Genomic DNA, 26,762 nt, shown 5'->3' on the forward strand with positions numbered 1-26,762 from the left:
CACGTACACTTAACCTAAGCGATTGTAGTTGGCGTGGTCACACGAGCACGAGCACCAGCTTACCCAGGTTTATTTTATTTTATATTCAAATAATAATTTGATTCTCTTTTTTCTCTTCCAAAATTACTTTGTTTTTTTCTCGGTCACATAAACATCACATTAGCTCAACTGACAAATGTTTGTATTGATAGATATAAAGTCCCTAAACACACTCTTTCATTTAGGATAATATTTACTCTACCAAAAAGTGATTAATATAGTCTTAGAGCTAGGATGGTTAGAATGAGTTTGTTATGTAATCTAGCCTCATGTTTGGATGGAGTGTTTTCGCTCATACTCATTTTGTTCACACTTCAAGATTCTATTTCGCCTTTTATTACTACCCTTCCAAACATCTCTTTTGAGGGTGTTTAGCTCACCAACATTATTAGAGTTGAGTTGAGTTTGTATAAAATATCAACACATGTTTAACCCACCAACTTCAATTGTTGGTGAAGTTGAGTTGGTATATTTTACCAACTCACCTCTAGGAACCCTCCAACGACCACTTTCATTTGCCCAACTTTAGTGTCCAACCCCAAGCTTCAATGGCCAATCATATGATTTGAAAATCACTTCGAAGTGATTGTTAGAGAGTTTTGTCATAGTAGTGGTTGTTAGAGTTTGGAATTGATCGTCCAAGTTTTCATGTGAGTGATTGTCGAAGCCTGAATTTGGTCATCGAAGTGATTTGTCAAAGTTTGAAATTGATCGTCGAAGTTAACAATAGAGTGATTGAAGAAGCCCCAAATTGGTTGTTGGGGTTGGTCGCTGAAGTTCTCATAGGAGTTCAAACTTGGCCACTGGAGTTGGGTGTGTGAAAGTGGATATTGAAGTTGGTTTTTGAAGAATGGCAACAACAATTATATGTAATAGACTACGATAGACCACAATAAATTACTATTTGTGTTTATCGTATCACATTCTATTAAATATAGACTATGATATTTTGCTGTATTTACAAATATACTGGTTCATTTTCAAAGACAATATTATATTTATTTGATATTATTAAACATTTAATTAGTTTAACAATATATTAAATAGTGTTCACTTGTATTTAATTAAGGGATGGTTTGATTTTGTTATCTTCATTCAAAGTTGATAAACATGAACACATGCATAACTTCCTAAACTTTTTAATATTCTACACTACCAAGATATTTAGAATATGTTCAATAGACAATTTGAAAATAAAATTTTGAAAACTGAAAATTAAAAGAAAAAAACACTTCATGTTTTCATATACATATATATGTATATATATATATTTGATAATAGATTTGAAAATTAAATTTCAATCTATTTTGGTTAATTTTCATAAAAATAATAAACCAAAAAATATTTACCAGTAACAAAATTAAAAAGTTACGTTCGTTTTTTTTTTTTGCAGTTTATCTTTCATTTTTATCTGTCTTTTTTTGTTTGCAGTTTTTTTTTCTTTCGGTACGATTTTTATTTTCTTTTCAAATTGTTATTGGGTCATTTTCTCTTCGTGCTATTTTGTTTTTGTTTTTTTTAAATTGTTAAAAGTAGTTGGATATTGAATAGCCAAATAAACGAGTGTGTACCAAAATAGTCTAATGTAAACGATTGTGTAAAAGAATCTTTAAAAAAATTGTGATCCAAATCTAAATGATCATCGCCAAATATAAACGATTTGAAAAATGATCGTACCAAAAAAATCTTCATTTAGAAAATTTAAACTATAAAAAATAATGAAAAAAAATAGAATAGACAATTCCAAATCTAGAAAACAGATCGCGCACTATATGCCAATTAATCATGTAATATATTTGAAAAACATCATTTATATTTGAAAAATGAGGGTTTAGATTTGACTTATTATTTTTTCCGAATTAAATCTAAACGATTAAAAATCTAAATCTCAATTTTTTTTTCATAATTTTTTTGGTACATATTTAACCCTCCAAAATCTTAACAATTTTTTGAAGATTTTTTTGGTACTTGTTTTCTAAACATTTTTTTACGATTAGGATGTTTTAGTACAAGATCATTTCGCTATCCAATATTTTAGTACAAAATCTTAACAGATTTAAAGAAAATAAAAGAAAAATGACAAAGAGAAAAAGACGATGATGGAAAGTAAAAAACTAGTAGAGGAGGAGAGAAAGACGGTGAAAATGGAGGCAAGCATCAAATATTAAAGAACATTTTCATACACAAACGGTAAATATTTTTTCGATTGGTTATATTTATGAAAATTAACCGTTAACAAAACTCTAATTAAATTTATAACATAAAATATTATACTTTTTGTTATTTATTATTTTTAAATGTAACTGTGCATTTTAAAATTTTGAATTAAAAAACTAGATACATCGAAAACATAATTTTATTTTTAAAAATTGATTTACTTGAATCACAAAATTCAAAAACGGTTAAACAACATTCAAACTGCAAATCAAATGCATATCCACTAAAGTAAACTCATTACATTCTCATTACTTTCAATCCAACCATTTTTTGTTTTACCATTTTCACTCTGTCTCATTTTCATTAAGTTTATAATAGCAAGTTTAAAAGTAGATTATCGTCAGATTACGGTCATATTTGTCAATTTTGCCAAATGTAATTTTCTTTTTCGTTCGGGTCTCTATTACTTTTTTTGAAAAATATGAAAACAATTTCTTTTTATTTAAAGAAAGATAAAAGATCTTCCTTATCCTTAGGATCTTTTTTTTCTTTTTATTTAAAGAATGATAAAATATTTTCTTTTATATTTTAAAGAAAGATAAAAGATCTTCCTTATCTCTACAATGTTTTCTAAATATCTTTTATCTTTTATAACGATTTACTGAGAAAATTTCAAATCTACCAATTATCTTTCTCCTCTTTATAAAAGTGTCTTTTAGATCAATGTTATACTAATTTAAATCTTAATAAAATCTGCTTATCTAAGTTATAGAAGCTCTCTAGATGTTCTCTAAGTTATTTATCTTAACTAAAGTAATAGCTATAGAAGATCATACTATCTTATTTTCAACGGCCTCAATTTCTCATACATCTCAACATCATTCAAAATTTCATAGTCTTTGATTACACTAATGCACCAAATAACTTTTAATAATATTCATAAAGGTTATTGATGCAAAGATTATCTAGGACTATAAATATAAATTCTTAATTTGCTACCGTTTTTACTATTTGACATCTAACATTTTTTTATTATGTTTAAAATTAAAATATTATAATCAAACTATAATAACTTAGACTATGTCGGTGGGACGTGGAAGATTGAAGAAAGGTGATGTATGGAGCGTGGAGAATCCAAGCGAGTGGGGTTGAGATTCAAAATTTATTTATTCCCATCGAAAGCGAAGGGATTACTTTATTTTACTTTACAACACCACAATACAATATTCAACGCCCCCTCCATTTTGATGACGTCTTCTTCTTTTTCTTTCAAATAACGAAAATATCACATTTAAATCTTTTAATTTTTAATTCAATGTGACAGTGATCTAACATTAATATTTTATAGGTTCATTTTTTTAAATGCCATCCCATCCTAATGTTACCATATTATATCTTAAAATTCATCATTCATGTAGTTGTAACTTTTTTAATCTTTCTTTAGTGCAAATGAAGACAAATTCAATTATTCAAAAATATATGATCTATCATAGAGAGTAGTTCGATGAACATGACAAGTCAAATCACTAGCTAACATAGTTATCGATTGAAGAATTAAAAAAAGTAACTCAAAATGGAAAGTTACGGTGTCATCAACAAATGAATTGGATTTTGTTATTAAAACAGTCTCAAGAGAATTTCAAAATTGGGAACTTATAATCAATAAAAGAAATTGAAACTACTCTCCACGTACCAAATAATAATAATAATAAACTACTAAAAAATTGATAGATTTCAGGTGATATAGAATTTGTTTTAGAAAATAAAGGATTTAATAGAAAAGAAAAAGAATTTAGTAGAAAACAAAAAAAGATTTTTTTTCATTGTATTTGAAAACACATTTTATTTCAATTTAAAATGTAAAATTTGTGTTTTGGTTACAAGTTTAAAAATGCAATAGTATACTTCACATTCATAAATTTTAAAAAGAAAATAAAAGAACAATAATTTTATAGGATACTTTTAGAAATAATTTTTAGAAATAAGTATACCAAACAATTTTACTTGTTTTTCGATCAAACAAAAACCTTGAATGCTCAACAAAATCTTAGCTTGTTTTGGTAGGAAACAAAATTTTGAAAACAAGAGATTCAAATAAAATATAGTTGTATTCATGTTGTGTGTTTGATAATAAAAATATATGCAAAAACATTCCAATGATAAAATCCAAAATTCAAGTTTGAATTTAACTTGTAACATATCCTTTTAGGAAGTGTTCGACCTCAATTTCAAATGGGCGAAGTGAATTATAATAGTACACTCGATGTTATATTTGGTACCTTCAATTATATATTATAACCTACATTAAACTATAATATTAATATTTTTTAGTACAATAATAGTGAGGATGAGTGTTTGAACCTTTCATCCCCTCTAAAATGTTATGTCAATTATTGTTAACCTAAACTGGGTTGACATAATGTTATTATTTCAAATCTCTATTTGTTACCATCTAACTATTATAACCTAAACTATGAGTATTTAAAACTGAACAAACTAAGAAAACCATAAAAGCTGATCGAAACTGCTTCGTCGAGGCAGGCTGAAACAGGTGGATTAGGAGGTGTCAGGTTGAAAATATTAAAAACCGAAAAGTAGGCGCTTAATGGGTTGGAAAACTGAACTTTCTTAGTCAAGCTGGTAAGTAGGCGCTCATGGAAACACTAAGTTGCAAGTTCGAATATGCACGAATTAGTTCAACTAATGATCATTGTAATAGGATAATATCAGAACGAACATTACATTATTTTATCAATCTATGATACAACATTTCAATGGGTTTCTACTGCTTCTCTTCCCTCAAGATTTTTCTAACAAATTTTCAAGATACAAATTCAAGATGTACCTTCCTGTGGACAAAACATCAAGTCTTTTTTCACTTGGTTCATACTTCCCCTTCCTGAGCTGATAGCGAAGAGTTACAGCTGAGATAGTATATGTTTGACCTTCTATTGTAACACTCTCTCCACATTGTAAGTTCTGAAAGAAGTCAAAAGTGAAAATGAATCATGCCTTTTCCCCTCACAGATAAAGAAACAAGACGATGCTGGTACGTGAACTATAAAAGAACACATGAAGAGAGAATCCTGCCCTAAGACTAGGGTGGTTCAAAAGTGATTTTAAATACACACAAAAAAGAATAAGAGATTTTAACAATTCCAAATTTACCCTCAAACATGCTCTAACATGTGGATTTTTACGGTGCACAGAAAGATGGGGCAAGTTTTTATCATATTGTACAGGCCTTTCAACATGTATCTCTATTGCAGAGCTCACGTTGGAGATGCATATTTTACGTTTCTAACTTTTTAAAACTCTGAATATGCTTAATTGGAATGTTTTGATTATGTCATCATAACATATAGTACTATATTGTTGATATTTTGTTATGTGATGAAGGTGCTATAGGTGTGTCAACCTAATTAAGAGAGTTGGGTGTGCTTACTGATCCTCAGTATTACTATAGTATTTGTATTTGTATTTACTTTTCCTCTTTGTAATTGAAAAGAAGCTTGCCTAAATTGTATTCTTTCCCTAACTGCTTTCCAGTTTTTTATTGCTTCTGGTTTTGAAGCAATTAAAGAAATAATGGAAACGCAATCCACAGCCAAGAAGATAAAAATAGCCAAATCCAATTGTTATATAGAAAATAACCATAGTTACGAAAGCGATGATCGAGTATCGATATGATGAGTGGTATTTCTGGGGAAGGAAAATATTAGAGGATCTTATGTTTTCAGTTCAGAGAAAGACCACGAAGAAAGCATCTCAAATGATGAGTGGTTTAGATGAGGGAAGCAAGGAAAGCTGAATGAACTCAGTAGCGCAACAATGATACATGCAATCTAAAAAGGTGGAAATATTTCATGTGTATAACAATTTCATGCCCAAGTCACATGGGCTGAAATCTATCAATTAACTCCACTTCTATTCTCAGCACAGTGGTATTATGTTAAAACTAAATCTTTTATAAACTGAAACACAAAGCAAAAGTTTTAGTATGAAACTCATGAAGCACACTATTAAATCCCTCTTTGATAACCATTTCGTTGGCTTTCTATGTATCTACAATCGAAACTCTATTTTCATCCATCTGCTTCTTTGTTTTCTTATCTCTTCAATATATTTTTCACTTTTCTTAAAAATATTTGCCGTTCAGTGTATACAATGGAAACTGCATTTTTCATCAGAGACTTGCAAAGTCCTGGAGAGGGCCATGGATTAGTCAGAACCATCGAAGTGGTGATGATTTTTCATGTAGAGAGACTAACAAATCGTATTTAATCAACTCCCAGTAACCCATTTCTTCTCCCACTGTCTCAAAAACAAACGAAAACGAGCTACTCCCTATACAAATTAGCATAACAGTAAATTACATAGCCAAACGTGAACTTAACCAAATAATCTTAAAGCTCGCTACTCCACATCAATAAAACATATAAGCGTACAAGAAAGCCAATACGCAGTTAGGAGATAGAGAGTCAAAATGGAAAACTCACGGGAGGGAAGCAACGAATGCCGAGGTTCTTGGGCGGAGGGGTGATTTCAATAACTTTGTAAGGGTCAAAATTATTGCGTTCCTTTTCTTTTCTTCTACAAGAAATTTGGAAACGCCCCTGCGTCTGCAAAGGAGAAACAAAACGGAGATTCATTACAAGTATCAACTAAATCCGATGAATGGATTGAAAACAGTAGAATGGGTTGGAGAAGAGAAAAAGAAGGAAAAATCAAAGGAATTGAAGGGGTTGTTTTACCTTGTGACGAGGAGCAAGAGGTAGATTGAATGAAGCCATTGCCATAATCCAAATTCCTTCAAAATTGTGGTTTTGATTTGCAGATGGGGTTTTTTTGTGCAGTGGAAAGAGATGGAAGGAAAAGTAGAAATGTCGAAAGATTTTTGTGTAATTTCTTTTGGTGTTCCATTTTAACTTCGTGCAGAGAGGTCCAGAGGAAGAAGGAAAGCCAGAAAAATTTATTTATTTATTTTTCATTTCAAACAAAAATAAAAAATAAAAATATTTTCAAATACTAACAATAAAGCAAAATTTTAAAATTTCATCCCTTTTTATCCATATCCATTAATAATAATAATTAAAAAAAAAAAAAAACAAAAACAGAACAAAGATTTAATTTACACAAACTAATCAACTTTTATTAGGTGAAATTGAGATTGAAGACGATAGTAAAGTTTTTGTCTTGTTATTCTCATGTTGCAAATACTCCCAACAATTTAGTTTTAATTAAGTAATTTCTACCTTTAGAAAAGAATTCAATTTAAGCTAATACTAATATACTTAATATTTGACGGAATTATGGTTGGAAATAATTTTAAATATATTAAAATGTTATTTAACTTAGAAATCAATTTATGATGATTCTCTATCATTTGATATCAACATTTTGTTATATCAGTAAATGTTTTGGTTTATTTTATCATTGAAATCAACCGTAAACGATATATTTTATTTATTTAATTAATTATTTGATGGGAGTGTATATTATCACAAAATGAAACTGTCTTCAAGGAAAAAAAGAAAACGACATACTGGACAATTCTTGAGTACCTGAACCTGAATTTATATCGAAATTACGAAATATTGTGCTGCATTCACATTGAATATTTCTGCAGAAGCCAACATTTCATGGAGATGTAAAAGATTTTTTTGCCATTTGGAACAACAAATTACACCTCAACTCGTTCTCATACTCATTACTTGGATGTTTCAACAGTCGATAGTATTGCATAATCTATATTGGCTGAGGGAACCAGAGCGCTTGGCTAAGAAACCGAGCTGTTATGAGCAGATGTCGACTGACATTGGAATCATAGTGAGACATCGAGCAAGGAACTATCATCACTTTTAAGGCAATGTAAAAGTTGTCAAAGAAGGCAGAGATGGGCTAGTTTGATGGCATTCTTGTTTTTGTGCTGTCAGTCAACTTTGAGTACAAACCTTTCTTTGGGAGGATTTATGGGTCGTATCTCTGCTAAGACCACAAAGTGATCAAGAATTTTAGTAAAGACAAATTAACAAAATGTAAAATCATCGACAAACGATAAAACATGTGAAGATAAATTTAATATTGTAGCATCTAACAATTTTCTATGCAGATGAACTAGCAATGGGTAATCCATATTAATTGGAGAGTTGTAGGGCTTTGAACTCAAAATCACTTACCCTGGTACCATGTTAAATCACTGATTGACACATGAACTTAAACTGATGGATAAACATAAGTTAAATATTATATCATCTAACAGAAAGCAGTTTAGCAGACAAGTGAACGGAAAAAGCATAAGATGTAACCTGGTATCAATCCGGATGTTTATTATGTACTTTGACCAATCGAGCATAGTACCCATCTTTGCGGAGGAGCTCCTCGTGGTTACCGATCTACCCATGGAGAAAATAACAAATCATGGTTCTCAAGAACTACTCGATATAAATAGCCACAATTATGAGGCAACAATTTAGTAATTTATGCTCAAAAGGCATACAAGGATCCTTCCCAACCTCCAGAATCAAATTCATTGTCAACAAGCGATCAAGCAAAGAGCTGACTCTAGATTTGACGTTCCAAACACAATTTGCTCGGATTTTCTCTTTATTGTATAATCATCTCCACACTTTTTGCCAACTCCAAAACTTTAATTTTAAAGCAAACAATTTATTTTTTGTCATGCTTAAGATGTAATTCTTTCCATTTTACCTAATGAATGTCTCTACTGTTATTACTAAAAGAAAAAAGTTGGGTCATCGCCTATCATAGATCACACAATGGCGCCCTCAAATTATTTACAGCATAGTAACGAAGTCAAAATAGTTGATGGTAGCTTGTCTATCAATACAACAAAAGGGTACATTTTCCGTGTTAAAAATACGATTTCAAATTCATCTTCACAATATTGATCTTTTTTAAAATAAGATCTCCATTTTAATATATTCTATAATGTACTTTACAACAGGGAAAACTGGCATCAACAAACCAACCCCTGTCCAATTATTTTTATATCCATTTTATTGACATATCTATAAGGAGGTTTCAAATGTGGAAAGCTGACCTCAATGACCTGACCTCTATCCATTACAAATATCTTGTCTGCAGCAACTACGGTAGAAAGCCTACAAAAGGTTGGCCATATCACAAAAAAACATCTTAAAGATGCAGCAGAACAAAAATTGAAAATACTTACCTATGAGCTATCACAATGATAGTTTTTTGTCCACCTCGATTATCTTTTAGCGCAAAAATAGTGTCCTAAAGTTAAAGTACAAGGATGTATCAGAAAACACAATACGAATAGCACACACCTTGATTTATTTATTTCCTGTTAAGAGATGACGCTGCTTAAGAGGTTTGCTGATACCAACCTTGACAAAATGTTCGCTTTCAGAATCCAGAGCACTGGTAGCTTCATCAAGAATTAAAATAGCAGGGTTTCTAAGAATGGCCCTTGCTATAGCAATCCGTTGTTTTTCACCTCCACTAAGTAGATTATCATCAACAATGGTATCATAGCCATTGGGGAAAGATGAGATAAATTCATGAGCACATGCTTGCTTTGCAGCCAATTCTATATCTTCTTGCGTAGTATTCATAGGACAGCCATATCTAATATTTGACTTGATGTCCATGTGGAAGAGATTGGGTTCCTGTAAAAGTTGAAGTTAAGGCACAGTATATCAATTAAAGTCCATTGCGCAGCTTATGTATTCTAACCTGTTCAACATATCCAATCTTCTCTCTTAGCCACCTAATATCCAATTCCCACAGAGGAATACCATCAACAAAAATCTGCATTTTCAAGAAACTGAGTGAGTTGCCTTAGGTGGTTCCTTCTTTGTGCTATTTACTTTTTTATACATATAGTATGTAAATCTTGTAGTAATTTCTCTATTTTCCCTTTTATAAATATCGTGTGTTCCACAAAATTTAATATTTTTTTATGTTGAGAGTATTAGGTATCGAAACTATTATCGTTGAATCTGCTCTATGAAAAGAGAAATAAATTGAACTCCAATACACAGAAAATATGAACAATAATTCCCTCAAAGAACATCCTTGTAAAATCAACAGTGTGAAAAATAAACAGATTAAAACGAAGTGCAAGCAGTACACCATATTGAAATTCTGACAACATGAGGGGCAAATAAATAGTTAAATCTTGAGACCAGTTTAATCTCTACAATAACAATTGTAAAAAATCCTAATTATCTAGCTCACAGCTTATTACATATAATCTAAAATATCGACTATTGAGTGAGAAAAGTGAAAGCTTGTTCTTCTTACACAACCATGTTGCTTCACATGAAAACAATTAACTTCATTACCTTGTCCAAAGAATGAATGAAATGATAATCCATGTTCACTTGGAGAAAATTGTTTCAGAGGCAAATGATGAGAGTTTTCCTTAAAATAGTTCATTAAGTCTCCAATAAAAAAGGTACAGTTGTTGCTGCTCACCTGACCATTGGTTGGTTCATAAAGACGGAGCAAAAGATTGACTAGAGTGCTTTTTCCGCAGCCACTAGGTCCAACCTTGGAAAACATAGATGTGCAAAAAATATTCATATACTTTGCATTGACAAAGAAGGGAAGGAAAGGGAAGGAGAAGTGCCTAAGCACATAAATTTCTTACGAGTGCTACTACTTCATTTGCCCGTATGGTAATATTTATATGTTCCAGAAGCATGTCCTGCCACATTTTACAAACAAAGAAGTCATCTAAGAGTAATAATCAAGGACAGGAACCAAGGTTCTATCGCTGTAGGGCAAAAATTGAACAAATGAAACAGTATATAGGTATTTTAAAAGTATAGATAGATGCTCAATTAAAAAGGCATACATATGTGAAGACAAAAAAGATAGAACACCTAGCAAACATCCCAAAAAATTGCTACCCGAGGTTCTAGTAGATGAATTATTAGCCAACTTTAGATTCATATTAATGCATACTGACCAGAAGTATGAATCATTGCATCTTGAATGTGAAATTAACTTAAGAAAAGAGATGGATCATCAGCATAGCCACGTAAGGTTTACACCAGAAAAGAAATTTACAACACATCAACCCAAAATAGAAACGTATATTTACCCTAAGATGATAATGAAAAGACACGTTCACAAACTGAATATGTCCCATTAACTCTGGCAACTTCACTCCTGTATAGATAATCATCACAGCATAAAAAACCCAAATTCTGTACTATTTTGAGAACTGCAAAGTGCTTATCCGCTAATAGTCCATACCATGTGGTATGAACCAAACAGAACCCATGTACAAGGTACGACTGCTCATTCTGAGAGGATAATTCTGAAATGCCCTTCAAAAAGAGAAGCAGAATACTTACCTTTGCATAAAAATTGCTCACTAGGCAAGAGATCCATTAATTGGAAGACTGTTTCACTTGCTGCAATTGAATATAGCAAAGATGATAGATTGTCTGTGATCCTCCATGTTGCATAAATCAACCACTCGCAGTACAAGACATACTTTGTAAGCTGCTCAGCTGATGTCTGACCACTCAGAATAGCTATTCCTCCAAGAAGTACTGCAAAAACCTGAGCAAAACATCTCAGAAACTTAATTTACTCATGAAAAATAGCACTTCAAGAGCCTAAGCTAATTACTCATAGAGGTCAGTAATACAGAAAAACAAATGATGATAGACTGGATAGATTTTACTAAGGTAATACTACAGATATCTTAATTACTAAACTTGAGTGAATTTGATTAAACTAAGTAATCTTGGAAAAGGGGTATGCCAAACTGATCCGAATAGTTTCTTTGACACTCGAATGTTGTAGGGTTAGGCAGGTTGCTCTGTAAAGTTAGTCAAGGTACACCTAAGTTTGCTTAGACACTCACGGATATATATAAAACCAAAAAGTGAACCCCATTTACATTAAACCAGAAAAATTTATAACCCAATGCAAACACTATTTATAAAGTATATGGAGTGGCATAGTAGGGTGTTTAGGGGAGTGGAGAGGGATCCTAGCAAGTTTTGGTCCCTTGTTTGTTTTCATGTTTTCCTCTAACTTCCATTTCTAAGACCTTTTGTAATTATTCTAGAGGTGTGATTTTGCATAGTTGGAGTTCTGTCTTGTAATGGGAGTTCCTCCATTTTTGTAGGCTTGGTTTTTTTGAATGCCCATGTATTCTTTCGTTTTTTCTCAATAAAGATCATTATTTTCTTTCCAAAAAAAAAAGTATACACGTGCATTTACATTAAAATAAAACTATTAAATAATTATATCAATTTTACATCAAATAAACTAATCATGATCTATATTTAAATATTTTGTAAACGTAATGAAAATTTTGCATAAACAGTATTTATTTTATATAATTCGTGAAATATAATGATTTTTTTTAAAAAAGATAATAATAGGGAAAGTGAAAGGGTGGAGTTGAATAATATTTTTTTTGGAAAAAAATAGTGGGTTACATGAATTGCAATAGTTTTATAAGTTGTGATGATGACCTCTCATGAAATATTGTCCGAAATAAGATGGAAAGTTTTCAAGTCATTTATAGATCAGCAGTCAATTTTGTCGTCAACATAAAATAGGGGTTTTTAAAAGTGGGCTAACGAAGTCTTGAATGTTGGTGAAGTACACAAACTTTAGCAGCTGATGAAGCATTGATGTTAGACATCCTTCACCAATAATACCCAGAATCAATAACATTCTTTTGACAGAAGAAAATCTTCACCAGTTTGATAATCCCATTTGAGGATATTCGATACTTTAGAGTCATTGCCAGACTTTTCTTTGAGTAAACCAAAATGAATTGGTAGGCAAAAGTATATTAAAGGGAAACTAGATTTTCTTGAAGACAGAAGTCACTAATTTTCATAAATCAAACTATCCAGACCTGAGTTGACCTATACAGAGTACTGAAACTCATATTCCACAATCCATACGCTGCACTTTCTCGAGTACTTATGAAAGCTAACCTGTCCAGCCATTGCTTGTATCTAACACCACAAAGATGGAGCAATAATCTTATCATAGCATATGAAGATAAATATAAAGATGCATTGATGAGTACGTGACGATAATCTACTAAATTTCAGCCTTTTCCCAGCTATCAGCAAAGATGATCTGTGACTATAATTATATAGTACTTTATATATGTAAATCAAGATATCAAATTGAGATACATATTTGTGCAGTCTCTGTGTCTAGCGGCACAGTAAAGCAATGATGAGATCATGGACACTTGAATTTAGAGATCGTAGTCATCATACCTTCCAACTTCTTTTCTTTCAGTTCCATAGATCCTGATGGTTTTCACTAGAGTAAGTGATTCACGTGCAACCTGCAGTCAATCTGGAAAATGAAGAATAATATGTGCAACGTAGAAATTCAACAAAGCAAAAGTGTCTTTAGAGTCAACTTAAAAATCAGATTTCAGCACATACATCATGAGCACAAGCAGCAAATTCCTGGGTCAGCTTGGCTGTTCTCATTACATACCTAACATTCCATTTTCAGTAATCCATTGAAACAATAAAAGTATTATATACATACACAGAAAGAAAAGGAAACTAATTGAAATGAATGGAAATACTATACTTTTTCATTGTGATTACAGTAACAAAGTAACATTCTTCTCACAAAAAGTTAATATGACAGGAAACAATTTAGCATATAAAACTGATCACACCAAATCAGAAGAAACAATTTTGAATAAAATAAATTCTAACATGTTCTAACATTACTGTGTGCAATTTCGGACATACTGTCAAGCACTTCAATACTTGTTAGGCACTTAAACACCTTGGAGAACCACACTCCAAAAGCTAGCTATTGGGGTGGGAGAACCAAGCCACTTAAGTAACACATTAGTCATCTCATTCTAACCAATGTGGGACAAATGCATCCCATACTACCTTGGTTCCTGACAATACCCCATCCTCGGAAAGCCGGTGTCCCGATGGTGATGGCTACTCTGGCAGTACTTCACTTGGACATAACTGGTTAAAACCCTCTACCGGTTCCACTTCGGAACGTTGACAACCTGGCTCTAATACCATTGTTAGGTACTTAAGCACCTTGAAGAACCACACTCCAAAAGTTAAGCTATTGGAGTGGGAGAACCAAGCCACTTAAGCACCACATTGTCATCCCATTCTAACCAATGTGAGACACTATCTTGGTTCCTAACATTAAACTTCCCCTACTCCAAGAGGATGAATGAGGAGAAAAAGAATAAAACAAGCAAAAAGTGTCACCAGCGTGTCCTTCTCTTACCATTTCTCAACAAAATGGGTCCAAATGCTTACCGGCTATAAAGTAGAAAGATTGCTGATAGAACAGAACATATGACCAGCGTAGATATTGCAAGAGGCCAAGATAATGTCAGCAAATAGGCCAATGCACCAGTAGCCTGAAAGTAAACAACAGAAATTTAAGTAAAAAACTAGAAGTACCTTACCAACTAAATCATTATTCAATAGTCAACAAGACCAATAACCTGAAGAGCATTTCGTGTAATTAAATTGATATTATTTCCAATTATATGAGCCAATTGTTGACAATCTGCTCCAAGTCTGCTTGTCAAATTACCAACCGTCTCTTTGTCAAAGAAGGATATATCCTGCATGAAGACACCCTTCAATAGAATGGTCTAATTCCATGAAAAATTAAACCAACAACACGATCTACCCAGGATGCGGCCATCCACACACTCAACATCAATATTGCTATTGCTAAACTAAAAAGATACCTGAAAAACAATAGCCGAGTACAGAAGCTCCCTCAGACGTTTAACCTGCAAACTAGTAGAAGAATTATTAAATAAAGTTGACCATATATCACTGCATAAAACATGTAAACAAAAATATGTAAATGTATAAATCGAAAAAGTAGGACTTCGAAGGGAGACACATATATGAATAAACAACCTGTTACTGTATTAGAAGCAATAATGGCCTATAATATAGCTAGACAAAAATCTGTTGACTCATCCTTATGAAAGCTACATTATTAGAAAAGACGGTAAATAGAAAAGGAGAACGACAGTAAGAGCAAAATTTTCAAATAGTGTAATCTAGATAGACTGTATTGATGAGAAATGGAGAGATCTACCTCACAATAATGAAAACAAGATGGAATTCATCTATAAGTTAACAAAGAAGAGAAGATATTATAGTTCATTGCTCACTGATGGACAAAGGAGGGAAGAAAACAATACGACATGTCCAGATTTGAAGCAAAAGTGTCACAAGTGTACCTATTTAAAACCCATGTTCACATCTGAGTTGGTTAAAACTTGTTTCTATCCACCAATAATGTAGAGAAGCCACTCACCAGAATTATATTTGCGAGTCCAAAGCAGCCACTTCGCAGTCCACTAACAATAATGTGAAGAATACAAACAGGCAGACACATTAATTCCAATCCTTGCATGAAAGTAAAAGGACTAAATGAACAAAGATCCCCGTCTAACAATATGTTTGTTGAATCAGCCATGTCAATCAGTTAAGAAATACATGAAACAGTTTGAATTAAAACCTGAACAACCAATATAAAAATAAATTGCTTCCACAAATAAAACAAGTAACAAACCAACTACCGTAACTTGTAGAACTAATTTACCAAATTACTCCCTCCCTTTTCTATTTCTTCACATAATGCAGAAACTCATGAGTTCTGACTTTGAGGTTCAACAATAGAAGAAGAACAACTAACCTGCATATCCCGGATGTAATAGAAAGAAAGACTAAGAGGTGGAATTTTCTAGCGAACACAGTAGTCTTGCCACGGCTAGCAGAAAAGATAGAATCTGCCAAGATGTTCGGCATGGAAATTTCAGAAATCTGCAAGAGACTTTGATCATATTATAAAACATACAGATATTGAATTAGGAAATCAGAGACCAAAAGGTCAAGCAAAGCGAATAATTTGCATTGAGACTGGAATGGGTTAAAAGAAATTTGAAAATGAAAATCTGGGAGCTTTCCAATTTGAAGTTTCTACACAAATATTAGGGGGCAATATTTTCTTCAATAAAACTCAAAATCTTCCAGAAATAATATAACTGTCAGACAACATAAACCAAATACTAATGATGGTGATCTAGACGAATTGAAATTTATTAGTTTAAAGAATTTTACGAGTTCCTATGGTTTTTGGAATCGACATTGAGATTTATCAGAATGTCCATAAAATTTTTCCGGCTCACATATTCATTAACTTCAACATTGAACACCTGGGTTATAGAGCTAAGAACCAATTCTATCCGCTGAGCTAGTGTAAATAAGAACAATGATCATGCACTGTATAAAGTGCCTTGGGACGAGCGTGGACCTTTTAAACAAAGAATTGGATTAAACGAGCTTTTTCGACCTTAGATGCTCAAAGAATCCTGAAAAAACCATATATAGATCAGCAGAAAAGGAGTACTACGGTCCTTAGTAATCACACGTACCGCAGCCATTGTTAGAGCTCCAAAAGCAACGAGGAGAACCCATCGATTACTATCCCAAACCAATTTCCACATCCGACGAAGAGCTAAATAAACCGTAATCCGCTTCGCAGCTCCAATTTGCACTTGCTTATCCTCATCTAAGTTCCACCAACTATAACTAACACCAGGAAACAACGAAAGCGAAACATGAATCCAATGTCCAAACGACTCAAAGTTTTCGTCTCCATTTCCATCATCTTCAGGCATCATATATTGGAACATCAGAGAAGAATTCCGCACTCGATAGCTGGAGCTTTTAAACTCGTTCCTTCTACAATTGGTAGAAATCATAATCGGGAATTGAAGCTTCTTCGTGAGCTTAAAACCAGACGTCGGAGCAAACTCCGGTGGGGGAAGGTAGGGAGGAAAAGAAGTGCGAAGATTCTGGTAGGCAATATCGCCGGAAGTGTTCATTTGAAATTGGGATTGATTAAACTAATGTCCACGGTTCAGAATCGGTTTTTGTAAGCAGTTAAGGATGGCCCTCTTTACGGGTCAAATGATAGCACTGCCAACCAACTATGATTTGTTTTTAGTAGATGTTCAAATAAGTTCAATTGTGAGAGAGTGCAAACCACTAGACCATTCATGGATCACGCCTAACTTATCGAACTTTACTCTAATTGAAACAATATAGGATTTAAAAGAAGAACTCATCCTTGATGCCTTTCTCTTTTTTTTAATCTTCTCACGAACTTCTCACAATCTCAAAGTCGGGACTACCATTAGAGTTGACATGCTATTCTTTGAACTTGGAACCGAGTTTGTGGGACTCGAATGGTAGAAGAAAAAATAGAGAGAAATGATATACTTTTGGAGGAACCTAACTATTAGATCTTTTTGTCGTTGAGAGAAAAAAATGTTCTTGGTTTATTTTGTAATTCTCAATTACAAAAAATAAGTATTGCATTTCTCAAAACTAAGAGTCTTATCATCTTTGCAAAAGAACTCTTACAAGCAAACTACATGCAAGAATTCCCCTATCTCACCACTTGAAATTCTAATTGGGGTTGGTGTCTTGCATGCAATAAGTCACTAAAGTTTATAACCAATAACTATATCAAATATATTCGTCGATTTCTCTCTCTTTACCTAATTCAAACAATTTGAATTACTCTATCATGATGTTCTAAGTTGGTTCCTTGTGAGCTAGCGGGAGAACCCAATGGACCTATAGATCATGGGCTCCAACGATCCAAGATTAACTGGTTAAACTCTTTTAGACCGAGTTAATCAACTTTTGTTAACTAACGAGTCATTCCACTAAAGTCCCGTACTTACCCTTCCCTCACTATAGATATATTCGTGTCCATGTGTTATAACCATGATAAGTAAGTTAATCTTTCATAGGTTATTCGTAATCTCGGCTCGGTCAACGTACTGTGTTACCCACGAGATTACATCTTGTTCCTTAAGTCCAATTGATCCACTATTGAACAATTGGTTTAAGATCCAACCTTTAAACTGAATCCCTTTTAGGCTAATGAGAGGGTGTGGCTCTTATTTAAGACTTGGATTCAGTCCTTAAGAGAACAACGTATCTACTATTCCTAGAGCGGGTATGAGTGAATTTCGTCTTGCATCCTATGTCCCTAGCTATCCGTCCGGTCTTACCCCTGAATTGAAGGCTTATTGGGTTAGCGCCATTGAACTGCCTTCACCTATGTAGATCTAAGGTAATTCCATGTGAATAGAAGTTCAAAGTTAGCTCATGGTTCCAGTCTTATGTAAACTTTTTACATAGGATGTCCCCACTTCAATGTCTCTACATGAACGATTTAGGATCACATCGTTTGTACTAACCACAAAACATATCATATTCATAGTGTTCATATACTATAGACTATTTAGGCTATGTACTCGAACTTGATCCACATTTTTGTCTCTACACAGAGTTCAAGCTTACTTAATAATAGACTCGGGTCCTTAGTTTATTGGCTTTAAGATTATAGTATCGATAATAACTTTATTGAATAGAATATGATTACAAATCATGAGTTTTATGACATAAATTCCAACCGTATTTATATATATATTATATTAATTTGGGTTGGGTTGATCCAATTTTTTTAACCATCTATCCTGAAAAAAATAAAAAATTTCAACTCAACTCACATTTTAATTAACCCAACCCAACCCATATAACATGAGTTGGATGGTTGGGTTATTCTGATTTCTTACGGTCCAAAAAGGAAGAGAGATAAATCTGAATCATAGTTTTATAGGGAATAGAGATGGTCAAATGATAAATGACTTAAGGTTAAAAAAAGTGTTTGAAAAATAATTGTTTTAATTATATTAGTGGTCTCCAAAACTCTAAAACTATTGATGTCTTTAGAATGAAAAAAAAATCTATCACTATAAGGGTGCGTTTGGGAAGATAATGAATCATGGGAAAAAAGATTATGATAGTCATGTGATTATAATAATGCTAGTGTTATGATAATATGTGTTTGAGGTTAGGATTATCATAGGTAGTGTCATGATAATATGTGTTTGGAGGAAGGAATATATGAACGATAGTGTTATGATAATGTGTTTGAGAAAGAGTTATGCATACACTATTATGATAAGATAAAGTAGGGGAAATTTGTAGGGTTATGAGAAGGCGAAATAGGAAAATTTATAGAGTTATGGAAAGATGAAGTATCATAGCTTGTAAAAATGGAAATCATTGGCCCGAAAAAGGTTTGAGCTATAATCCTTTTCCTAATACGTTAGAGAGAGGCACCGCGGTGTATAAGTCACGAGGGAAGCATGGGGAGGATTAATCACAAGTGGTAAAAAGTTTTCTTGGGTCTCATATGCAAATTTTCCAAACCAATAAACCGATGGTCTTTGCTTTACACTATCAACCGATGGTTTAACCGGTTTGGGATTACCGCCCGGTTCATATGTTGCCTTCTCCGTGTCCGTCTTATTGTTAACTGAGATCACCTCGCATTTCTTCATCTTCTTCTTCTTCTTTCACTTGGTTTCTTATTTTTGCAACAGATTTGGAGCAATCGGGCCACTGTGAAGATTGCCTAGTCCGATGGCAGAGACCGAGAAACTAAAACCGAAGGCGCGGCCGATTGTGCGTCTGGGGATTTTCCTAATTTCACACAGTATTTTCTTCAGGTATGCTGTTGTTTTTACATGGATTTGTTTCTCAGTTCGTATCAGAATCTAGTGATTGATTAATGTCCTTGTTCTTTTCTTTCCTTTTTTGCGTGTTTTCTAGCGTGGTTTGCTTCTCTGCAGGGGTTTTAGCTCTTCTACTACTACCAATGTTCGCTATGAACACCTACATTTCCGAGAACGCTCTCATGCCAGGTACCTTTGGGTTCTTGCTTAACCCATCAATTTCTATTTATATATATGTATATATATATATTAACTTATTATTCATCATTTTTATGCTTTCGTGATTGATCCACTGGTGGTTTGAATGATTTAAGTTAAATTACAAATTAAGATTCATATGTTGTTGTTGCGAAGTATCTGAAATTATAGGAACATCAAGTTTATGTCTCTTTTTTTTTTTGCACATCTATTCATTTTACTTTTATTTGGATAGACATGACTCTTAACTGTGGTATTGTATTTTCCAATAGGGTCTGCAAATTCCATGCTTTCGGGTCGGGAAGTCTCAGAGGCGAACAATTTAGTAAAGGATCTGAAGGGCTTGAATTCAAAACCTGGCTCATCGATCTTGTAAGTACTTACTAGACTGGTTGCATCTATTTTATTTCTCCTTTAAAACGATGATGAAAACTTGTTTATGCTTAAGTTGTAATGCTTAAGATTTTGAGGATTACCACTTCACAGTGTAAAATTTTTCACGATTCATGTCTTGTATGCCCTGACATTAAAATGGTTTTATGCATATGCATGATTTAAAGGTAAGGCCTTGGAACTCAGTGAACTATTTGTCTAATTGCAAGAATTAAAGTCAATCAAGGGTAGGGTAAACTTCAACTTTCAAGTTCACTTATATACCATGGTTCGATTCGCTAAATATTTAAATATGTTATCCAACTTTAGCTATTTTGATGTGAATTTCTCAATGAGTTTAATGTTAGCGTCCTACATTTACAATCTTAAGAGGTTAGGAGAAACAGGCAAGCTGGGAAGAGTTATTGTTTGGATAGGTATTAAAAGACTAGTTCTAAAGTTCTCATATGAGCTAAATGTATTAGATGAATGCTTTTGCCAAAAAGTGGTATGGTTTATTGTTTTTATGATATGTGTGATGTTCTGCGTTAGTTTCATTTTATTTGACCATGTAGTCTAAGCGTGTGGATTGGCATGTTATGTTCATCAAGATAAATATGGGTGCATAGAGGTGATAAACTAAATTGTGCGACTCTTTTTGCTACTTGCAGTGTCTTCATAGTGTTAGATACCAAGATTTAGATAGGGCTAAGGGTAGTTAGTTATATAGGCAGTTAGATGGTTATAAATAGGAAGTTAGGGGGGGAAGAAAGGCATGAAGATTTTGGTGAAGATAATAGGCTGCAACATTCCTTGAAAGAAAGGAAGGGCAGATGGTTAGGGTTTCTTTAAGTGTTCTTGAGTTTCCTTTTACTTGTTTGTTCTTTTATATTGTAATTTCTGTTGAAGATATCAATAAACATAGACACTATATTGGTGTTCTATCACATAGTTATATAATTATCATTACCATCTTCTTCACATTTCCATAAGCATTATCTTCTTCTTCCCCTTCGCTCTGTTAGAGTTCCAAGTCTTTCTTTCTAGTCAACCAATGATAAATTAATTTGAGTTTCAATTCATTTTTCAGTGGAAGCCAGCAGATTTTGGCACAATATATTTCAAAATTGGGAGCAGATGTTAATTACCACAGGTTCCACCCGCAATCTAGTCAGTTCCATCCACTGCACTTTTTCTCTAGCCCTGATTCTGGTATCCTCAAGGACAATGTTAGTTGCATGACGCAGGGTATTAACACTGTTGGCATAATACGAGCACCCCAAGCAGATGGAAAGGAAGCCATTGTTTTGGTGACACCTTACAATCCTGTTGAGACCAGTCTTCATGATACTTTGTCTCTAGGTATTGCTTATTCAATATTTTCTTTGCTTACACAAGTAACTTGGTTGGCCAAAGACATTGTTTGGCTTGTTGCGGATTCAAGATATGGAGAATATGCTGCTGTTTCAGCTTGGCTTAGAGACTATCACACCCCTGTATTTGGTCAATCCAGCGTGATTGACACAGATGCTTGTTCTGAAACAAATGTCCTTGATGAATTTGAAGCCAACCAAGTGACAGAAAAAAGGATTCTAGATGATTTTAAACGTGCTGGAACGATGGCTGCAGCCCTTGTTATTAAGGTTTCAAATAGAAGCGAACACTTCGAGGACAGTCTTAGCGTCTATGCTGAAGCATCTAACGGTCAGATGCCGAACCTCGACCTCATCAATATTGTGAATTACCTAGCAGTACATAGGCAAGGTTTTCGGATTAAAATTGAGAAATTTTGGCCTTTACTAAACTGCAAATGGCTCAAGGTTTTGGGCGAAGTTTTTGAGTCAATAGGAAAGGTTATTAGAAGCTTGAACTCTGAGTGGAAATTTGGCATGTCAGCTTCTGACTATGTTGATGGCACAGCCACACTTGCAAGTTCGTTGTACTACCAGGTGGTTTACACTTCAGTTCATCTTTTAGGAGATTGTTATTTAGGGTTCATTTAATAAAAGAACGATGGATGTTTTCATTTATGTCTATAATTGGGATTATTTTCACTTAAATTATCCATGTCCTTGACATTAGGCTGTGGGTATTCCTACTGGTTCGCATGGGGCTTTTCGAGATTACCAAATTGATGCAATTACTGTGGAGATGTCCCCCAAATTTTCTTCTGGTATCAAGGTCAGGCGTGATGATTTCATACTGCGAGGTGGCCGGTAAGTGCTCATTTTTGCCTCATGCATTTGATAACGTGTCCTCCCACCCTCAACTTTTCAGGGTTCACTACGTGAATAAATGTTTAAAACCCACGATCTCCTGAATGGGGTTAGATCAACATCAAGTAAACTAATATTTATCTACTTTTAAATTATACATTATTTTCCATTTTTATCACGTGTTTCACTGTCAATCTTCAATGTTGAAGTTCTAATTTGTAAATTGTTTTATTGGGAATAATATAAAGTACTTTTTGTTCCCTAAAACGTACTTCGATTGGCTGTTGGGTTCTCCTTTTAAATGAATAGAATATTTTTCTATTCTTGTTATTCATTCAAGTGAATTTGTTGCCTAAATTCATGTTCACATATGGAAATGAGTTAGATTTTGATGCATTGAATTATCGCCTGGATTTTTTTGTATTAGTGAACTAGATTTTCATGCAGGGAAATGAGCCTAAACTTTGCAACGAAATTCTCCTGATCCTTTTGATTTGGTTAAGGATTTTGTGGTTGGTTATGCAGGCTAATCGAAGGAGTTGTGCGGTCAGTAAACAACCTCCTGGAGAAGTTCCATCAGTCATTCTTTCTATACCTTATGGTATCCACCGGCAAATTTGTATCAGTTGGTGTATATATGATTGCCTTTGCTCTGCTTGTTGCTCCCCTACCCGCAGTTGCGGCCGCTCTCTATTCCTATGCCAATAACTTGAATCTAACCTCAGAAAAGGTCGAACCTCCAGCTCTTGCAAATCCTGACGATGAGCTTATCGTCTCTTTAAGATCATGGAAATGGCTTAATGCAGCAAAAAGAGTTTTTGTTGTTCATCTATGGGGGGCTATTGTTTCCTTACTTCCCTACTTCATCTGCCAAATACCTGGTTACAGTCCTACAGAGAACTCTATTATATGGGGGTTGCTTTCACTGCTCTCGCTATTAGTTTTGTCTGTGATATTAGGTTCTCCATTTAGTTCCACTAAATCTTACGAACAACGAATTCAAGAGTGGGCTTTCTTGAAAGCAATGACCACCTCAGCGGCCTTTATTGGTTTGTGCCTCATGTCAGTAATTAACTTTTCTACTGCAGAACTTGGAGCCTTTTTGGTTGTATCAATGTGCTTGTTGGCACATCCCTTGAAGCTTGATTTAGGGGCTGGTAACTTTAAAGCTCTTTCAAGGGCAGCCTGTAACCTTGTTCTGGGATTCATAGCTTTTCCACCTGTTACTTTCTTCTTGTTTAAAGGTGCTTTGCAAGGTTTCGACAATCTACATATCGGCGACTTCTGGAACTGGATGGAAACCCTCTGGGCATGGAACAGTGCTACTTTCCTCTACTTAGGTATGGTTCACCTTCCATGCTGGTTATTATGTACACAAATTTTACTTCATCCATGTTGAGTACCTTGTTTAGTTTTTTACATAATATTTGATTAAACCAACCAATTAGTAGATTTCTTAGCTTTACTAAATTTTGTTCCCTTTAGGCTGAACAGTTAATTTATTGAACATCATTTAGTCCCTCAGAAATAGGTTTCAACTGTATTGGAACAAGTTACACGTTCATCCCTTGTATGGTAGCTTCTGTTTGCAGGGCTTAAAGCCTACTTTGCGTTATTGTTGTTTATACTTGTCGGACTTATACAGTAAGCTGTTATCCTCTTGAAAACTGCTTTTAGCCATATTTCTTTCTCCAATTCTTGGTGTTTCTTGAATTTCTTTCTCCAATTAGATTATGGTAATATAGCGCACATATATAAAGGCAATGACAGAATTTGGCAAAAATTAGCCGGTTGAGATTTATTTTAATTTTTGTGAGTCCGTGACTTTGCTCATCCATAGTGTTTCATCTATCTAAAATGAAGACTAATGGTACGGATGAGTTTGGTTTTGTTTCAAGCAACCTGGTTTTGCTCCTCTTCTGACTTCAAGGGAATAACCATTTTCTTGTTTCATGTTTATGTTTCCAATTTCTTGCTGGTATATAAATTTGGAAACATTTCTTATAAATGATCAATGGCAATTGACTTAATTTTTCTTGAATATGGAGGTTTTGATTCCTATTTCTATAGTTGTAGTAAAAGGAATTGGTACTTTTAAGTGTAAAAATGAAAAAGTTATAATCGGATCAACGTTGCCATGGACGAATGGTTCCATTGCCTTCAGACAATGTTGGCCAGTGCATTTTCGTCAATTTTGTAGTCGTTCACACTGCCAAACGTGCTGTCACGTCTCACCCATGTGCCACTGTCAGACCTTTATGTGTCGTTGCACGTGTTGTTGCATGCATTGTCGTATTGGAGCTACACACACTGGTCCTTCCTCCTCAGATAGCGTCGACCATCCAACTTGTGTAACCCTCTTCTTCATCTGCGACCTATATTGCTCCCCATGTCTGCTTCATGTATTGCCACCTAATTTTGGACGGCCACCACTACTTTTGTCATCCAATTTGTATGCCTTGCCACCCACTGACCTAGGTTATCATCTCGATGTTAAGAATCCTCAAACTTCCTCTTTGAGATTGGCAAATCTTCGGCACATTCCAGATAACGTGCAAACTTCTTCAGGAATGTCTGATCAACAACTGGATGGGCTTTGACAACAAATAGCAGTTGGAACAAGGGAACAAGGCAAATGTTCACTGTCAAATACAAACTTCTTCAGGAATGTCTGATCAACAACTGGATGGGCTTTGACAACAAATAGCAGTTGGAACAAGGGAACAAGGCAGATGTTCACTGTCAAATACAAGGTGGATGGAACTCTTGAAAAATACGAGGCAAGGCTAGTGGCAAAGGGGTTTACTTAAATCTATAGTGTTGACTATTAAAAAACTTTGAGTAATTATAATTGATGACCATTTTATGAATAATAAGTAAGGATATAACAATATTTTTAAAAATTGTAAATATAGTAAAACTATCGCCGATAGACTTATATCACTGATAGAATTTGTATGATCTATCAATGATAGACCAATATTTACAACATGGTCTATCGGTGATAGACTTTTATGATTGATAGAATTTGACAAATTTAACTATATTTGTAATTTTTAAAAAATGTTGTTATATATTTAGTTATTTTATATCTAATTTACATCTAATGGCTAAATTTGTAACTATTTCTTACAGTGGATAATTTATTTTTTGGCTATGGAATTTGAAAAGGTTGGTAATGAAAAAAAAAACAAAAATCTTCTAACTTCGTTAACATAATTATTTTAATTGGCATATTAACATGAGAAATTATAATAAAATGTAATAATCTCACTTGTAAATGACATATGTTCAATTAGACTTTGACATCAATTTAATGTCATTTTCAAGCATATATTTACTCAATTTTGTAACTCAACACCAATTTTCATGAATTGCTTTAGTTAAATTTTGTACATTTTATATTTAAAAAAAGAAGCATTTTTGGACATAATTATAACTAGTATTTAGGATATAACAATTTTTACAATAAATTCTATTGGATTATGTGATATTTACAATTTTTTTAAAATATTGTTATTGATATCATTATAATTTTTCTTTTCATCAACTCTAGAAACCGAAAAGTTTTCAACAAACTTATTTTTTCTAAAATTGAAAAAATAACACCTTAGAGTAACACAATTTTGTAGATTTATTTAAAACAAAAGCTCTTTTGATTTGACTTTATTTGAGAACTCGTGTTAGAGTTAGTCAATAGGTCATCTCTTCTAGCTTTTTAACTTAGGCTGTTATCTACATTTTCTTTTTCATGTGTCTCTCACAATATGTTATGTACAAATTACTTTGGGAGAGAAATGAGTATTTTAAAATAATGACTCTATAAGCATTCAACCAATGAGCTTATCTTATGTGATACTACTATCTAATATTTTTGGAGATTTATAGTTCTATTTTCATTCTAAAATATCACGGTAATTATTTATAAGCAATTGAATTCGACTCACAAAAATCATTAATTAACTTTTTAGTAAGTTCTCCACTCGTGCATGTTTCATGTTCGAGATTTTTTTTTTCATGCATCTAATATTTTGAAACTTTTTTTAGTACAACAATTGTAGGGTGAGAGATTGAACCTCCAACATTTAGAGACAGAAATTGAACCTCCAACTTACTTATACTACTATTAATGTTTGAGCAATTAGATCATTATTATTTTTTCCTTTTGGTGA

At 33.3% G+C, this 26,762-nt stretch overlaps 3 protein-coding genes across 7 annotated transcripts; 1 reads left to right on the forward strand and 2 right to left on the reverse strand.

The window, feature by feature from the left end:
* Positions 1-4,864: 4,864 nt before the first annotated feature.
* On the reverse strand, positions 4,865-7,146 carry LOC101221627. The gene is made up of 3 exons (XM_004142740.3): positions 6,951-7,146; positions 6,696-6,818; positions 4,865-5,175 (listed from the first exon to the last, which is right to left on the reverse strand). Exons 1-3 carry the CDS (start codon positions 6,993-6,995, stop codon positions 4,996-4,998), a joined length of 348 nt encoding a protein of 115 aa, XP_004142788.1. The 5' UTR covers positions 6,996-7,146; the 3' UTR covers positions 4,865-4,995.
* A 593-nt stretch (positions 7,147-7,739) lies between these two features.
* Positions 7,740-17,174, reverse strand: LOC101216240 (ABC transporter B family member 26, chloroplastic). 4 transcript variants are annotated; one of them, XM_004142799.3, is made up of 19 exons: positions 16,640-17,174; positions 15,901-16,028; positions 15,520-15,562; positions 14,936-14,980; positions 14,684-14,806; positions 14,493-14,596; positions 13,629-13,683; positions 13,455-13,525; positions 13,079-13,181; positions 11,550-11,760; positions 11,294-11,361; positions 10,838-10,894; positions 10,663-10,737; positions 9,919-9,993; positions 9,570-9,851; positions 9,392-9,456; positions 9,260-9,320; positions 8,505-8,591; positions 7,740-8,181 (listed from the first exon to the last, which is right to left on the reverse strand). In XM_004142799.3, the coding sequence occupies exons 1-18, from the start codon at positions 17,090-17,092 to the stop codon at positions 8,511-8,513; spliced, it is 2,100 nt and encodes a 699-aa protein (XP_004142847.1). In that variant the 5' UTR covers positions 17,093-17,174; the 3' UTR covers positions 7,740-8,181; positions 8,505-8,510. The 4 variants fall into 4 exon arrangements, with proteins under 4 accessions (XP_004142847.1, XP_031741678.1, XP_031741679.1 ...); XM_031885818.1 differs by having other exon boundaries at positions 15,901-15,994; positions 16,640-17,109; XM_031885819.1 differs by having other exon boundaries at positions 16,519-16,646.
* Positions 17,175-19,488: 2,314 nt separating this feature from the next.
* On the forward strand, positions 19,489-24,285 carry LOC101221852 (glycosylphosphatidylinositol anchor attachment 1 protein). 2 transcript variants are annotated; one of them, XM_004142741.3, is made up of 6 exons: positions 19,489-19,798; positions 19,902-19,993; positions 20,275-20,374; positions 21,465-22,323; positions 22,457-22,590; positions 23,116-24,285. In XM_004142741.3, the coding sequence occupies exons 1-6, from the start codon at positions 19,713-19,715 to the stop codon at positions 23,987-23,989; spliced, it is 2,145 nt and encodes a 714-aa protein (XP_004142789.2). In that variant the 5' UTR covers positions 19,489-19,712; the 3' UTR covers positions 23,990-24,285. The 2 variants fall into 2 exon arrangements, with proteins under 2 accessions (XP_004142789.2, XP_011655396.1); XM_011657094.2 differs by having other exon boundaries at positions 19,922-19,993.
* The last annotated feature ends 2,477 nt before the right edge of the window (positions 24,286-26,762 follow it).

This window comes from Cucumis sativus, chromosome 5 (assembly GCF_000004075.3).
Source record: "Cucumis sativus cultivar 9930 chromosome 5, Cucumber_9930_V3, whole genome shotgun sequence".
Lineage (NCBI taxonomy): Eukaryota > Viridiplantae > Streptophyta > Magnoliopsida > Cucurbitales > Cucurbitaceae > Cucumis > Cucumis sativus.